The 17,493-nt window shown below is 39.1% G+C and overlaps 1 protein-coding gene across 5 annotated transcripts; it reads right to left on the reverse strand.

Annotated features, from left to right (window-relative positions):
- Positions 1-243: 243 nt before the first annotated feature.
- On the reverse strand, positions 244-12,689 carry pik3ap1 (phosphoinositide-3-kinase adaptor protein 1). 5 transcript variants are annotated; one of them, XM_087179166.1, is made up of 17 exons: positions 12,491-12,688; positions 11,186-11,608; positions 10,498-10,745; positions 10,063-10,207; positions 9,818-9,960; positions 9,602-9,734; positions 9,166-9,362; positions 8,549-8,726; positions 8,395-8,457; positions 8,055-8,309; positions 7,893-7,949; positions 6,625-6,818; positions 6,451-6,523; positions 6,115-6,282; positions 3,932-4,002; positions 2,890-2,990; positions 244-730 (listed from the first exon to the last, which is right to left on the reverse strand). In XM_087179166.1, exons 1-17 carry the CDS (start codon positions 12,519-12,521, stop codon positions 613-615), a joined length of 2,598 nt encoding a protein of 865 aa, XP_087035292.1. In that variant the 5' UTR covers positions 12,522-12,688; the 3' UTR covers positions 244-612. The 5 variants fall into 5 exon arrangements, with proteins under 5 accessions (XP_087035292.1, XP_023281523.1, XP_087035294.1 ...); XM_023425755.2 differs by having other exon boundaries at positions 11,186-11,611; XM_087179168.1 differs by lacking the exon at positions 12,491-12,688 and adding an exon at positions 11,736-11,831 and having other exon boundaries at positions 11,186-11,611.
- Positions 12,690-17,493: the final 4,804 nt, after the last annotated feature.

The following is a 17,493-nucleotide window of genomic DNA, read 5'->3' on the forward strand; positions in this document are numbered from 1 at the left end:
GGGTAGGGTGGGTGGGGTGTCTCATCAGAGAAATATATAAATATGTATGTAAATATACAGGATATATATATTTCTCTGGTGAAGTGCACCATTAATGGTGCTGGCTCAGTTACTTTTACAGGACACCCACAACAAACAATGATTAAATATAATTAAATATTTCAAATAAAACAAATGATTTCTCATTTCCCCAGTTCAACACATTACACTTAAAAACCTAAAATACCTAAACACAAGCCAAAGTAAGATTTATTACCATATCATAGAATTTATTTATGTCCTACAATTATTACAGTTACAGTACATTAAAAACATACCATGAAATAGAAACTAAATATCTCTCTCACACACACATAGACACATATACACAAAGACAAACAAAGACAGAAAACCCACGTACACAAAGATACTTTGAAATGTTATGGGGACTGAATTACTCTGTAAAGTACTAACTCATGCATACAATTAATAAAAGCAAAAACAAACAACTGTCTCTCCATGTTTCTTCATTTTGTTAAATCCTAATGGTTGTTTATAGAAGAACACACCTTCTGTCCAACACATCCGTCCCTCTTAAATAACTCAACTTTAGCAAAAGTAGATGTGTGTGGATCACCGCAGGCGCCGAGGTATGGGGGGTGCTGAGGTTGTTTGTCTGTGAGTAGGTCTTTGAGGAAGTGCTCGAGTGGGGTAGGCTATGTAGCGCTCATTAAGCATCTTCTCTGGCACCCTGCAAGAAACAGACAGCGCTCTAAGGTCACCCACTGATGACATTTACACCCAGACTCTGTGTTTCAAACAATATACTATACCATTTATTTACTACAGAAATGACAATTAAACACCTGGATAACCATCACTCAATCCTTGGAGAGCGACCAGTCCCTGGCTAAATACATATATAAATGAGAAATCTGAAAATCAGAACTTTTATACTTAAATTGCTCTTCTTCGCTTCTGCCATACAACAGCAGAAAGTTGTTAAGATAAAAGGATTTAAAGTTTTCAAGCTGGAGAACAAACTGTGCAACAGATTAAAAAAAGCACTTTGCCTCTAGACATTAATGTTAGTAAAGGGAGAACACACAGTTTCTTCAAACAAAATGCGTTCTCTCAGCTTTTTTTCAGATAAGAATGATTCAGCTTTCTTATCAATTTCAACACATTTGTTCAGGAGTTTGTGGAGAAATCAATATAATAAATTAAATTATGATTTATACATTGAAATGTGTGATTAGGTATGACAAGGTTACTTAACTACAACAAATTATATTTGCACTAGAGTCAAAAGCTCATTTGGTGGTTACTGCTACTGTTAAGCTAGTTAGCTTTAGCAGGAGTTAAGCTAGGTTTATTTCTACACCATTATTGAATTTATGTACGTCCTCAATTAGATTTGACGAGTAATAAACTGATTTACCAAGATGCTAATTCATGAAGATTGATTTTTATTTCCAATTACAGACAAGAGCTGCTAAAATCTTTAAATACTTGATACTGTACCTCTCTTGTTAAAGCTAGGAGGTTGTTGTCACGTTGTCAACATTTTACCAAGCCCAAGTGCAATTACTGTGGTTTTGCTTTCAATTTAGTTTTAAAATAACTCAAAATGTAAAACACTCTTTTCACAGAAATGATAAATTTCTGCATGAAGTCAGGCGTTCACACACACTGTCTCACCAGACACGCACATATCAGCAAGGTTTCAGAGAAAGAAACCCACACAGACAGATTTTTACCACACTGTTTGCAGCACTTCAAACTTGTGAGGGGGAGGCTTGTTAACTTTTTTCATTATTATGACACTTAAATATGTCTAAGAAATGTTATTTAGTACATCCAACATCTCACAATAGTAAAATAACTACTGAACTATACTGATTTTGTGATTTTGTTTCATATCCCCTGTTCCTGTCGTATTTACATGGCAACTTGTTTTACACAGAGACCGAATTAGCTTGTAGTTATGATGGGTTAAGAAACCACAGGAAACTCACTGTTCACAAAAAAACTACATCAAATGAGGACAAAGATAAATAGATACATACAGTACATTACAACATAATTTAAAAAAAAGTTCACCAGCTGAACAAGCTGAAGCTGTACCAGAGTTTATACCTAGCATAGTGTGTACGTATTCATTTGAGAGATGAGACTTCTATCATTTAAAATGATCAGACTGTAGATACAAAAATTCATCAAAGCCATAGGTAACAATCAATCCACCACCAGAGTCACTTCAACTTTTGCTTTTAGTTTAAAACGTTCTCAGTATGTCTTCTCACTTCTGTGTATGAGAGATATTTATATCTTTACACAACATGAATGTTGACGCCTTCAGCCATCAGTTACTGACTTTGGCTTCCTCCCTAAAACACAGCTGTGAATCACTGGTGGGTGAACGTTTCCTCTTTCTCTACCTTTTGTCTCTCTTATCGCTGCCTGTAGTTTGTTTCACTCACATGATATCTACACCTGTAATCGCTATATTCATGCCACATTTCATTACAGTTTTAAAAGGTTATTATTTGGTACAGCTCGCTAAAACTAATGCAGTCTAATACAACAGTCCTGTCATACATCCTCACTGCATGAAGGTTATAATGATCTGTTTTTTACTGACATTGAGTTGTTCATTCAACTGCATTATATTGACGAGTGTTTCCATTATTTTGTCCACCCCATACAAATCATTGAGGGTAGGCTAAACAACAGACACTTCTCTTTTTTATGTTACCATACAGTTCAATAGCAACACAAACTGCCGCCTCCAAAACGATAACTGAGTGTAATTGCTGCATTGTGTTGTTTTGGTATACTATTTCATTGTATCATCTTGCTCAGTACAGTGTTGTAGCATCAGTAAAGTGAATCAGGTTTCAGACTGACCTTTCTGGGATCCGTGGAGGAACCCTGGGTGGAGGAATGTCGGGTGCAGAATCAGACGGCCGCGGAGGTCGTGGTGGAGGAGGAAGATTTTCTATTGTGTCCTTTAAAAAAAATATCAAACATATACTGTGACCACACCTAAAACAAAGATTTTGACAAATCCTACATTCCACTGTGCTCTAACTTTGAAGCCAAAACAATAAGGTAATTAATTCATAGAGTCGATCAACAGAAAATTAGTTTTTAGCAATAGTTAAAGTATTTTTTTAAAGCAACAATACTCTTCAGCTCCTGATCCTCGGTTTTGAGGATTTGCTACATTTCTTGATTTTGTGTGACGTAACCTGAAAGTGGGTATTAGACTGTGAACCGACAAAACAAGCGATCTGAAGATATCATCTTTGCTTTTAGGGAATTGTTATGACATTAATCGTATTTTCTGAAATTTTATTGACAAAATGATTAATCAATCAATGAAAAATGTAATGGTCAGATTAAGCAATGAAGAAAATAGTTCATTAAGGGTCTATCTACTTTCTACAGATGTACAGCAAGATATGAGCGGGGGTTTCAGCTAAAGTGTCAAAACTGATGTCTGCAGGAAAAACATCACAGTTCTGATTACACCCTGACAAGTAATTTCTGAGAAACCATTGAGCAATGTGAGCCACGATTCAAAGATTTCACCAGAGAAAAAAACTTGGGTCTTACAGTTTTAGTCTTTTGCATGTAATTTAATTCTAAAGCACAGGTAGATCTGTATCTGTATTATCTTCGTATTTCAGGATCTGAAAAACTGAAGTAGCCAGTGACTACAGAATAAAACTGAACATAGACTTCTTGTCTACCTCTCTGCTGCACATGCATGTTACAAGTGTAGAATACAAGAATACAGATGAAAAGTGAAGGTTCAGTTTGGATTATAGACTCCGCCCTGTATAGCACTTTCTGATGTAAGCGGAGTAAAAGTAAAAGTCTGTGTGAAGACCTGTTACTAAATGTACTGAAGATGCAAATGCTTCTGTTGTTAATTCGGACTCACCTCAAAGTCGGGCTCTGTCCCGCTGCTATAACTAAAGGCGCTGTGAGAGCTGAGCCTGTTGCTTTCCGTGCCTGATGTAAAGAACAAACAGGTTAATGTGGCAATAAAACATGTGATTTCAAGACTCTGAGGTTAGTGCTTGTGGTTAATTATGCCATAAGACCACCTCGCCAAATTTAGACAAACATATATTATTAAGTCGCACAGCACAGACATTACAGCCGTACAACACGTCTGCAGGAGCCACTAGAGTGAGATTAAAGAGTGGAGAAGCCTGTAAAGAACAAACAGACCAAATGTGAGAGACGTATGGCCGTCAGTATGAATTCTTCAAAACCTAATAACTCTTCTGGAAGCACTGTTCCTCCTTTGTGATATTTGTATGCACATTTTTCTTTCATTTCTAAACAAGCTTTTGTGAAAAATGATACAAAGTAGAGGGATTCAAAGTGACAGATCCCTGTCACATACAAATAAGCTAAAATTCATACTTAAGAACAGTTCAATGCTGCTGGTATTATAAGCCGACTTGCTTGAAAACAACATAAACAAGCGAAAAAACCTTGAACAAACGATATAACTTAAACAAACTAAAACAAATGACTGTTAAGAGTTAAATACGTGTCTAAATCTCTGATAAGATCAGAGTCTTTAATGAAGAAGCCTAATTCGTCAAACTGTAATTTGACTGTGGGAAATTCCTGTTTCTTCTGGTACATAAGAGTTTTTTTTTTAGCTCAACTAGTAAGAGAGGAAGTATTTCAGACACATTTTAATATTTCAGGCCAGTTTTCTTTGGGCAAAGAATCGAAGCAGTTTTGCTTACTGAAGAATTCTCAAGAAATCTCTTGTCTAATTTTGTCTTTGAATAATTGAGCTTGTGCATGACTTTAATTTGAGACAATGTCTAGAATAAACAGAACAACTATGAATCTCCTCGAGAACAAATACCAAAAGCTCCAAAGAGATTTGTTTTCCCTTGTTCTTTCTTCCATTTAATCTCATTTGGATTCATGGAGGGAGTGTTAACAGACTGAAATACATCAGAGAAATGGGCACCATCATCACAGGACTTGTTTGTCAGTCAAGATCTGAGGGTGAAGCCTTTTTTTGAAATTACTTGTGTGAGTATAGCTTGCGATTAACAGGAACATTATTTCTATGAAATCCATGAGCAAAAGCCCCCCTCGCTCAGGTATAGGTCACTGACAGTACATAAATCAGCATTGTGAGAAATCACTATGCAATCAGACCGATGGGAATGATGGATTTCAAGACATTCTCAGAAGGAATGACAATATCCTTAGTCTGCAGGAAACCATAATTTGCTTTTATCTACCTGATGCTTCCTGCATCATGCTTTAATAAAACAGAATAAAACACTCTTGTTTGGTGTTTGATTGTTGAGCAAAGTTATGAGAAAAAGTTATTATGTCTCACAGGTAATGAGATGGCCACCATTTCCTTCACTATTATCATTACCGATGTGCAAAGGGAGACAAATATTTGAAGCCACAGAGGCTTAGAGGACACGGGATATTTTATTTTGCAGCAAGTCAGAGGAAATGCATTACCGACAATCATCCCTCTGGCTGGTGTACAAAAAAGAAACATCCTTGAGTCAAGACCACTCTGTCTGCTACTTAATCACGATTTGGATTATTCCACTGCATTTGACTTCTAGCATTTTCTACCTCCCACTGCAGCAGTATCTACAGGGGAAACAGCATCAATAATGACAACAAAAGGGCAAAGCTCCTCAGGTTGCAGTTAGTTGGAAGTTGAATTTGCACACAGCTACCACATCTGCAAATGCTGGCACTTCCGGTATCACCACTGTCTCTAATTGCCATTAGTAACATGTGAGTATTAACCTTTTCTCATGCATCCTTTCTGAGTATATAAAGAAAGGATGGACCGATGATCGCTATGGTTTCTACAGTAGTAGTAGTAGTACACCAATAACAAACATAATACACCATTATAGACCACATTTTATTTTTTTCTCTACCCATTTGGTTGGGTCATGTGTAGACAGGAACTCAAACAGTAGCAGAGGCAGGCATCAGCTTTTTTAGCTTTAAGTTATACTCTGGTCCTTCTTGTTCAGTTACAGTTCAAACGGCTGAGCCACAGTGTCAGGGAAAACAAATCATGAAGAAAGAAAAAGCAGTAGGACTCACTAGATGTGCTGGACGTGCTACCTGTCTTCCAGCTTCCTCTCTGGATAACCTGAGCCACAGGAGGGGGTGGAGCCACCACTCTGGGCCCAGACTCATACACGGCACACTCTAATGTCACACTTGAGCCCCAGTACAAGTTCCTCTGCAGCGGAGCACTTATCTCATATTCTAAGGGGGCGGAGATCACATCAAATGTTAGTATTTATGAAAACAACAGGATGTTCTGTTCGTGAAGTTATCATTTTATAACAGTAAGACATAGTCACAATCAGTCCATCATGGAGATACATGTATTTCAAATAAATACTTAAATGAGAAATAGTGAAATTATTCTACCAAGCTCCTTTCCTGTCTTCTCTCTCTCTTTGTGACGCCTGGTGATGCTGTCTCGTAATTTCTTCAAATTTTCCTTCAGAAAAAAAACCCCAAGCACACATGACACATATTAGATTTATTCCTTCACCATGAATCCACACCTGACAGACCGTAGAGTTTGTATAATCGATGTACCTGCTGATAGCGTATGGAATTCGCCCTCCGCTCATGGTCAAACTGCCAGGCCTTGAACTCTTGGACGGCCTCATCCACAGTAATCTCCCCCACTTTCACTCTCTCCTGCAGAGATATGAGCTGCCTCTGTCCAGGGGTCTTCATCCCAGCATAGGGGTCATGAGCAGGTGTCGGAGCCTCTGTCGCAGGCCGAGCTGGATGGGTGGAAAACTTGTCAAACTTATAGTGAAATTTTACAGAATGCATTATTTACTGCCTAGGGAAAACGTGAAAGCTTTTTTTTTGGAAATCCTTAAATAGAAAAACTATGTGAATAAAATTATTATTTTCTTTTTAAATTGAAGTTGCGCAACACTGATTGTTGTTTGTTCTTTTACACATTTCTTAAACTTCAAATCTGGTTTATTTTTGTTTCCTTGTTGCTTCCTGAGCTGGGTCGTATCAACTGCACTGTAGTTAATTTCATCGTAATCTTAGACTGCAGGATCAGTTGATTCACTGCAGAGCTTCAGTAAAACCAAGTGGAGGATATCAGTATATCCACTCATGCTATTTTTTCACAGCAGACATCTTGACTTGTCAAGGCAGAAAAAGCACAGCATTTATCATGGCTGCATTCCATATAGGCGAGCCAGCTCCAGGGCTCTGGTACTGGGCACGCTCTCACTGTCATGACTGGAACACTTAATTGAATGGCACCATCATTAGTGTCATCTACAAATGCGCTTCTCCTACTCTGACAAGTTAAAATGTTCAACATGCGTTGCTCTCAGAGACTAGGCTAAAAATGCCCTAACACACAATTAGCTGTAACCTCTTTATTTGACTTGGTGTCACTGAGAGTCACGTGTCTGACAGCATTAATAGAAAAAAAGGCAGCAAGGTTCACATCAGGTTTTAAGATAGAGTCAAGCTTTAAAAGTGGTTTTCTATACATGCTCATGAGTGCTATTTGTTCAAAATAAAAAGCAACAGATGAAGGAGCACATGAAAGTATCAAGAGATCATGTCAAATAGGTGGAGAATCTACTGTTCTCAAACACTTGTTTTTCAATGTAGTAAAGTGTTAGGCGCACTAAATTCAAAATAGTTTGGTTCCCTCCACTGAGAAAGATGAGATTATTAACAATCTTACAATGGTGTTAAATAAAATAAACTTGCAAATGATGACAAAACAGAATCAATCACATTAAATTGCTATACTGGACAGGATCAGACATAAAAAAAAGATTCTCAGTGTTATTTTCAATAGTTTAAACCTTTTTTACCTGCAGGGTATCCCATCTCCATCATACTACTCTGGGACGTGCCTTTATCTGAAAATACTGTAAAGAATATCAAGTTATATATTTTTGCCTGGAGAGTAGTTTTATGAAAAATGATGTGTAAAGAAATTATTTTGGGTAAAATAAAAACAGACTGCACAATACCTCTAGAGATATAGGTCATAGGCCTTTCAGGCTCAGGCTTGAACTCAGATCTGGGGATGGGGGCTGGTGGACGGTTCTGTATTAATGGGATAAGGCTACTATTTGCATCCACAATATCATAGATATCCTCTGGAAGGAGGTTGTATGGATCCTCCTCTTCATCAATTTGATCCAAGTCATTGTGATCATCTTTTGTCTCTTCTTCATTTTTGCGGTCCTCATTGTAGTCCTGGACTGCATTGTTGTGAGGTTTTGCTGGAGGACACAGTGTAATCACGTTATCACTATATTATATATTTCTAGTTAAGGTCATTACTTTGAAAGATGTCCAAATGTTTACCTTGGAAAAACTTTCGAAGCATGGCTTCCTCAGGATTCTCGTCTACTGCAGTCATCACCTCATCTGATAAAAACAGCACAGTGATCGTCAGTAAAAACCTAACCACCACCATCATCATTGTTCTGTCCAATAAATAAAATCATGTTAATCTTACATAGGTCCTCTGCACATTCAGGGTCGATCCCGAGCATCGACTCGTATATATCCTCTGAACAGCCCGAGTACTTCATCATGATACCTTGAGATGTCGCTGACATGAGTTCATACACCTCTGCACTCTCCTCTGTGTTGACGGTGTCTTCAAGGTGAGACTTGAGCATGTCGGCTGTCTCCTAGATTTGTTTGACCACAGGAAACAGACATTGACTCCAAAGATACGAAGAACCGGAGGCTGAATCCAAATGTCCCCGCACTCACAGACTCACGTGTTCCCAGGAGGGATGCAAATATTGTGTTTGGCACAGTTTTGCTGTACATTCTGACCATATCTGATATGGCACATATCATCAGAAAAATACTTGAGATACAGGGTCACAAATTTCAGTTCATCTCCATGGAAACACATGAGCCCTGCCTCATAGCGCATTTCTTCCCTTTCGCGGTCCAGCACCGTCAGACTTGACGTGATGACGGTGAAGACGTCATTGTTTGTATAACAAAAGTCCACAAGTCTGGAAGGTGCACATTTGGATTCAGCCTGACCGTCAGAAGAAACTGTTTAACACATTATAGGATACTAAATTAAGAGAAGGCTTTCATTATTTGACTTACAACAAATTCATCCATGAACTGTCGAAGATCAGAGAATCCACTCTTCTCTGCCAGCGTGTTTGGGTAGTCTCCATACTTATTCATTACGCTGTAAGCCTGGAGAGCTCCAGGACATTGAAGGAGAATGGTGGTCAGCTTCTTCAGACCGTACTTAGCAGCAAAGTGGAGCAGCGTGGGAAGCTCCTCATTACGCTGATCTGTACAAAGCAAATAAAGCAATCAGACACAACCATTCGTATGACCGCATGTTGACTCTTAAAAGATGCTTTTACTTTGTGGGATTTCATTGTAAAAGTTCAACCAGGCAAGGCAGTGATGCTGTTCTTGTAACAAATGTGCAACAACAGCAGATCCTCCCCCAACTTTACGGAACTATGTGCCTCAAAAATAGCAAGCATTGGCAACTACCAGAACCAGAAATCAGCGCTGTACTCACATGCTGCCATATTTTCTTCTTCAATTTGTCTAATTCCAAACAGCTGAAGACTAGTAGCAGGCATTTTGGATTTTAAGGAGTCAGTTAGCATGCTGTCTAGGGTTTCTGTTGCATTGGACGTCAAGTTGAAGGCCTGGAAGTAAAAAATAAGTCACATAATCAGAGGAGCTATTAAAGTGGCAACAATGCTACATACTATATTACATAATGTCTCACCTGGCAGATGAAGTTAACAGGATCTGTGGCATTTTCAATATACCGACTGACCTCACCCATATTGGTATAATATGTCACAGGCGTCAAGCTGATGGAGGAATGGTCCGTGTGCATGCGGAGTGATACCACTCCAGCAGGCATATCTAGATCACGAAAAACAAGAAAATACAGTGATTTAATCAGATTTAAGTTTCCAATATCTTACGTTCAACTAACAGTTCACATTACTTCCTGGAGATACTTGCCAGGTGCAGCAACACTGATAGTGTATTCATTCTCCACAGTGCCTGGGACCCTTTTTACAGCTACACCTCCAGATGAAAACTCCACCTCTGGTGCCAACTGATCGTCTACTTTCTGCGTGAAAATGATGAACAGTGTCTCTCGCTCCTTAAAACAAAAAGGTCAAAATAGAAATGAACTTAGTTTAAACAAGGACATTGCTAGTTCATATATTTTACTGGTACCAAAACAAACACGCTTCTCTCAACTACATTAACACAATGTAATTGCTAAATGTACTGGTGCCCTGTTGTCTCTCTCACATTATTAAATTAAGAAAATGTGGGGAATATGTGTTGAATAACACGCTCATTACACATAATAGCACTGTGGATACAGGTCTGATCCACTTTTAAATTGCCTTTGATATTATTGTTATGTAATTACTTCAGTCTTACCCCACAGAGGACTCTGTTGGGTTGAACAGTGAGACACGGGAGGTGCGGAGGCGTGCTAATTTCCTCCCTTGTGGAATTTTCCGTGGTCTCAGGTTCCTCTTCATCCTGTAGGACAGGTACTTTCTGCACTTCAGAAACCACTTCCTCTGTTTCATCAGCGGTGGGATTTTCAGTTGAAGAGGAAGGTGGGATGTACAACTCTGCTGTGGCTGCAACTTCACTCTGATATTCTTCCTCCACGCGTCTATCTATGAATAAAAAGGCAAAGACATGATTATCTCTTTGATTGTCCTGATAGACTACAGGTGTTTTTATTTAGCCTTTAGTTAATCAGCAAGGGCTAAAGGCTCAGTTCATGCACATAACGACACACTTGTTTGACCTCTGAAGATACTTTTGGTTTCACTTTTTTTCCCCAAACATTTAATAATCCACAGATTATTTACCATTATTATCTCTTCAGTCCAAGGGACAACTACTAGTTCTGTTAGTTAGTTGATCTCTTTGAGAATATTGTCTCTGGAAAAGGCAAAATGCTTTTAGGTCTCTTTCTTGTCAAATCTTTACCACCGGTTGTAATCTGCTCTCTGAAAAGCTTCAGAGATACTTATCAAAATACAACATGTGAGTGTGAATCTTTAAAAGGCACAAAAAACGAAATAATCAAGTGTGTTTAAATGTTGCGTACTGTCAGTGATGGACTCCAAAATGGTGGTGACATAGACAGCAGGCTCGTCATCAGCGGAGAGTTTTCTCCAGCTCTGCCAGTCTTCGAAACTCTCTGTCAGTATGTCATCCTCTGCGATGCCGCACAGCAGCACCACTACTCTGTGCGGCGGATAAAGGAGTCTATGAAGTGCTCCCTGCAGTTCAGGTTCACAGATCATGTCCAGGAATGCTGTTGTGAGCAGCAGCACAATGCACTTGCAACTTTGGAAGTAGTCAAAGTTATATCCATGGAGCTGATCGGCTGGGCTGACTGCGTACAGCAAAATAGAACTTTTGCGGAATTTCTTAGAAGATTTCAAGATCTGCTGTAAATATATGGCCCACTCCTGCGCCTCGGCCGTGTGCAGAATCAACAGCTCGCACGCTGAGAGGGATTTGAAATCTGCTGAAAAACAGAACATAGTACAGTGTGATAAGTATGTACAGTACACGCATTCAAACAGTCTGATGACCATCTAACCAAGGCATAAACTGGAAAATACTAATAAGTAGTTCCTCTTAAACCTTACTGATCAAGCCTCACCACGAAACATGAATCACAATCTTGTAATCTACTCAAACATTACACTAATGATACGACACTGGTGATATTATGTGTTGGTTTCCACGTTGCATCAGGTAGTGTTTGTCGTGGAAATGCTCCACAACATACCAGCTGTCCGGCTGTGGAATGTCAAGGTGACTGTGGTTAGAGAATCAATGTCTGATTTGTTTGATATTTCAGCACAGAGTCAACAAGGTGTTGTGCAAACATCCCACTGTGTCAACACTGGTCAGAGTAATTTTGTTTGACTCATTACAGTGTTTAATCAGGTCAAGTTCACCTCTGTACACGCTAACTGGGAAAGAAACCCAACGCGAATGTTCACCTTCATCACAGTTCCCACTGACGGCAGAGCAGAGAGACTTGCCATCTGTTTGTTAATGAACTACTAACACGACTCACTTAAATTTAGACTTGTGGGAAATCATAAAATAACCGACCTATGAATATAACTGCACAGGAAAGCTTAGATGCTTGCTTCCTCTTTTTTTTTTTTTTAAATGAGCTCAGAAAAGAATATCCAGTGAGAGTTCAGTTTAAAATAAGTTCATATCATATCATTTTTCAAAAGAGAAGGTAAAACATTCTTAAAGAGTTATACATATTGTTTCATCATTGATCGAGAGTTAAGAGCAGTTTTAAATGTAAATATATGTCTTCTGGCTAGACCCTCAGCACCTGAAACTAACTTGAAAGTTAGGGAAGATGGGTCACATTTACCTGATTGAATACTTGAGACGGGTTCTTCCATGGTTGTGAAGCCTCAAAGGTTCCCGAAATCACCTCACACAGAGCATCGTTTGCTGAAATATGTCCTTTTAGTTTCTCCGGTTTACTGAAACTCCTTTCCTCTTCAACTGAGACTGCACTAGCTTTCATCAGCTACAGCCCTTTGCTCAGTTGTATTAATAGCAACACTTAGTTTCCTGATTTTGGTGACACTGCCCCACTTCCTGAAACAGTTGAAGAAGTGAGAAAATGCACCACAGTCGTGTCAGAGTGTGCAACATGTCTGCGATTACACTTTTAATCAGCTGGGCCTCTGCTGTTTTCATCTGTCAAATATTCAGGACAAAAATGATATGAAAGAAATAAAAAAAAAAAAAAAAAAAAAAAAAAAAGGGTTTAGTTCAGAGTGACTGTGTTGTTGAGACATTTTGAGACGCTGCAGGCACAGACCATGACAGAGAAAAAACACATTTACACAAAGCCACGTTTTTTTTGTGTTGGAAACACTTTTGTTCTCTGTTCTCAAAATTACTGTACACACACACACACACACACACACACACACACACACACACACACACACACACACACACACGCGCGCACACACATACATCTATTCACCTGTTGTTTGAGTCACATGCTTCTTCTGTGTTTTCACTTCCTTAACAAGGTGTTTCACAGTAAGTGTGATACTGTCAAACTGTATCACGAATAACCTCAAAACAAAATGACCTTAATAAAAGACTCTATTATCACTCAGGTGCTACTTCCATCTTTACTTTTACAGGCAATGAAAATGACAAACTGAAGCTTGTGAATACACTATTTCTGGGTCATTGTAAAGTTTAACATGTATTAGATAACCATGACCACTTTAAGTAATGTGAAACCTAAAATGTGATACGTATCAATATACTGCTACAACATTAAAGGGTGTATTTTTAGGCCCTACGTTGTAAACCTGTACTGTGATAAAAAGTTGTCTTATTATGATTCTGTCTGGCTGAAAATGATCACACACAAACAGTTACATACACACGGACACAAGATTGCATGAATGAGTCAATGAAATGAATGAATCATCAGTATGTTGTCATTTTTTCACGGTATTTGAAGTCAAAAAATTTTCCTCTCACACAAAACACCCGAACACGAGGCACCACACTCAAATCTCCACTAGAGGGCGGCAGACAATCACCTACATCGGCCAACACACAGTCCCCATCACTGGTCACTGTGCAGACAACAACTGGAGGAAACAAGTCACCACAAGTCATACAGATGAGAGATCCAGGTACCTCTATACAGGTGTGGTAAGATACCTAAGCACTAATATCCCATCTTACTTTGGGTATTATTTAAATTGACTTTTTTTGGCTGGAAGGACGACAACATACTGCAGTTTAACTAATTGCAGGGAGTTGGTTTGTCAATCTTTACTTGGCAAGAACACCAGTGGGAAAAAAAACGAACCAAAGAAAACACCACCAGGCCACATCAACACAGGAAAACTGTTTGGACTTCTGCAGACCAGAGGGATGGCTGCACTCTTCTGCAAAAACATCGACCTACTGTATGTTCTATGATAATGTGGATATAGCCTGTCCTGCTTTGGAGAGATTGGCTTATGTTATTATGGAGTCCTTATATAGAAGTTTAGGATTCAGGATGGCTGTGTCTGAAATCACTCTCTATTTACTTTATAGTACAATATGTTTACTATCTACCATTTTATTTGAGTATGCAAAGACGTTTATGCATTAGACAGTGCTCTCTAAAATCTCTACAGCGGATCAGAAAAGTAGTGTACACTACATTCTTTACAATCTCACATTAAACTGAAATATGTGTACATAAACAAAAACAGATGAACAACTCTAAATCAACTGAAGGCTCAGTCTAAAATGTGAGCAGGCTGCGACCACAAACTACATTGGGGTTGCAGAGCTTAAACCCCTTTTTACGCATATTTATGCTGCTCATGAAAAGTGTTGAAGGCAACATTTGAGGTACATTTTCCTGGCATGGCTTAGACCCACTGAACCAATTAGATGGCGAGGTAAAGGCCAATAAACACAAAGCAATCATGAGTGATCGCGATCATTGTATGAGAATTGATGAGGCTGATCGCAGCCCAAAACAGCTCTCACAGGAGTTTCTGTGGCAGCATCTGCAACAGCTTTTTCCACTGCCATCAACAAAACACCAAACCATCACATCTCCTGTAGAATTACTTCAACAAACTTCCAGACACTTGTAGAATCAAAGCCAAGAAGCTGTTCTTGGTGGCTCGTGGTTTACAACTTTTTCTTAGGGGTTTGATTTATTTTGGCAGGAACACGTAGGTTTTGCCCGGCCCTCGGTCTTCATTTTCTTTAATCATAGTTAGAGAATCACAAGACAAAAGTTTATTCACTTGTCTAACCGTGAACTTCAGCCACAAAATCAATTTGCACAGCTCTGCCTTTCTCCAATAATACAATTAGTTTTGTTTCTGCTCTGACCTCCTTCTACAATGTAGACCTTTTAATGGCCGCAACAAAAGTTCACTTTCTGCCTTCTGAAACTGCCTGTGAAGAGCAGGGTGATCCATGACCCGCCTTTAAGTACAATTTCCTGTAGAAAAAGAATCCCCTAATTTCTTCTAACTCTGCCATTAGCTACCATAAGCATGACCGGCCTGTTACCTTTTGTTTGGGCTCCCTTGAAACCACTATCTATTAGGTGGCTCAAATCAAATCCCTGCAGCCTGAGTTTAATAAGAGAATATTTTTGCTCCTATATTTTAACCTTGTTATCCAATATCCTGTCTTTTTAGTCCTCAGTGTGTTTCCAGCACACAGAGCGACTCTGCTAGAGAGTGTGCGTCAGTTCACAACAGAGATCTGACGTCCTGCCTCTCGGAGCACAAAAGTTCACGCACGGACTAACAGCTCTGTGATATTCTGCTACTCTGGCAGCGGATTAGTCAATGTAACATACAGGAAGTTTAACAAATTACTATACTGACTGGGCCGACTGTTATTTTTAGTTTTACTCTACCTGAGCAATGGCTAGATGTTCCCTGGGCTGCTTAATATGAGACTCAGTATGAGGCTATTCAACTATGTTTGGATAATTTTACTGGAAATTGCACATTTAGTGTTTTGCATAATTATTTAAACCTGGGCAGAAATAATTTTGAAACTTTTCTGAGTTAACTCATCGTTACTCAGAGACATGAAATCTCTTTTGTAGCTGACAGACACCTGATTACTGTAATGGGAACTGCATTTGTCGACATAATGTGCCTCCCGGGTGAAAACTTTGTAATTTCGCGAAGGTCATTTTTGAGGAAACGGAAGAAATGCAGCCATATTTTAACATTGATGGCAATGGATTTTTTTTGCACGTTGAACTCCAGAAATGTTCTCAGTTCATAGTGAAGCATGTAATTTTACAATGACAGAAAAAGATGAAAAAATGTCAAAACTAAAGTTACTTAAGTGAAGCTCTCTAAAGCAGGAGGCAGTAACGGAGGGGGAGCACAGTACTGTACATCTAACATTGCCGACATAATGGTCATGTTACCGTCTCATTTACTGTACTTCCCCATCCCGGGAAAGCTCTACCTCATATCTGCACTGCCTCTGAGGCTGTTTTGGAGACTTTTAAAGCGGAGGAAACTAGAAACAAAGCACGGTCCGAGGACACGGAGTGCAATCTTGAAATGGAAAACTGAAATGGGGAAAGGGTCTCTAGCTGAAATGTTATTTGGATGATAGCCTGCATAAGAAAGGAACTGTGTTTGGTTTCTCATTGAGAGTCACCAGCAGGGCTCATTGTGATAAGAAAATAAGTCTAATGTTACCTGATCTGGTATAATGTGGACCAATTACCACTCCATTGCACTTCATTACAGGACTGTAATAGGGCCGGGGGTCAGTGCTTGAGATGGAGTGGCAGAGGAAAATTGAGTCGTCATTGATAATATGATAAAAACTGACAGTGAGAGGCCCCTCCAACAAATTATTGAAATTTACAGTTGATAGGGAAACACTATAACCTCATTTGGTAAGCAGCTGGCAAGCAGTTGTACAAAGCAGGTCCTCTAACACAATGAAAGGCTTATGGAGAGAGGGAAATCCAAAACTATCACAGAATAGTTTTAGACTCCCGCTCACTGGCTTCTGGCACTCAGTGTGCATGTATTCGGTTTTTAGAAATATCTAAAGTCACACAAGTGACTCCAGAGGACAGGATTTTTCTCTGGAGCAGGTGGATTGAGGAGACACAGCAGAACCCCTCATTATATGTGGCAACAATAATATGCTGACAAAAAAATTTGCTTGAACAAACAAATGAAGTCTGACTAAGGTTATTCTCATTCCTAGTGTCTCTCCAGAGTTAAACAGAGAAGTGCAGAGGCTAACAAAATATAAAATCTCACACTTTCTGGAAACCACGGTGCTGCTGGAAAAAGGGTATGGCAACCATTTGTTTGCCTCAGTTAAAGTGCCTCCATTTGAGGCCCCTTGAATAAATAAATCAAATAAACTACCGTCAGACATACATTTTCAATCCATCAAGGTAATCAGATTCTGTTTACCTGAATGGGAACTATTCTAAAATGTTATTAAAAACTTAAATGGAGTTTAGGCGTGGAATAACTAGGCAGAGGAAATGATGAGCAAACAGCAGGATAAGATTCCAATTACTATTAAACAAGCATTGCATTGACTAGTAAAGAGGAAAATAGCTTTGACATTTTCCACAGCCGGAGCTCCCACCTGACAGGCTTTGTCGTATGAGAGCAGGGCAAATTCAATTCATAGGCTTTTAGACATGAGGTAGTCAAAGCATTCTCCTGACATATTGCTTTAAAGGCCCATTTCAATTATTCCAACCTGTGGTCAACATTTATGTGTGTGGTTCAAGGACAGATACTTATTGTGTGATAATTGATTATATTTATAAGCAATGAATCTTTGCTGGGCTGATGAAACAACTGAGAT

Source organism: Seriola lalandi, unplaced genomic scaffold (genome assembly GCF_002814215.2).
Source record: "Seriola lalandi dorsalis isolate HSWRI2012SDOR001 ecotype SW California unplaced genomic scaffold, Sedor1 jcf7180002054795, whole genome shotgun sequence".
NCBI lineage: Eukaryota > Metazoa > Chordata > Actinopteri > Carangiformes > Carangidae > Seriola > Seriola lalandi.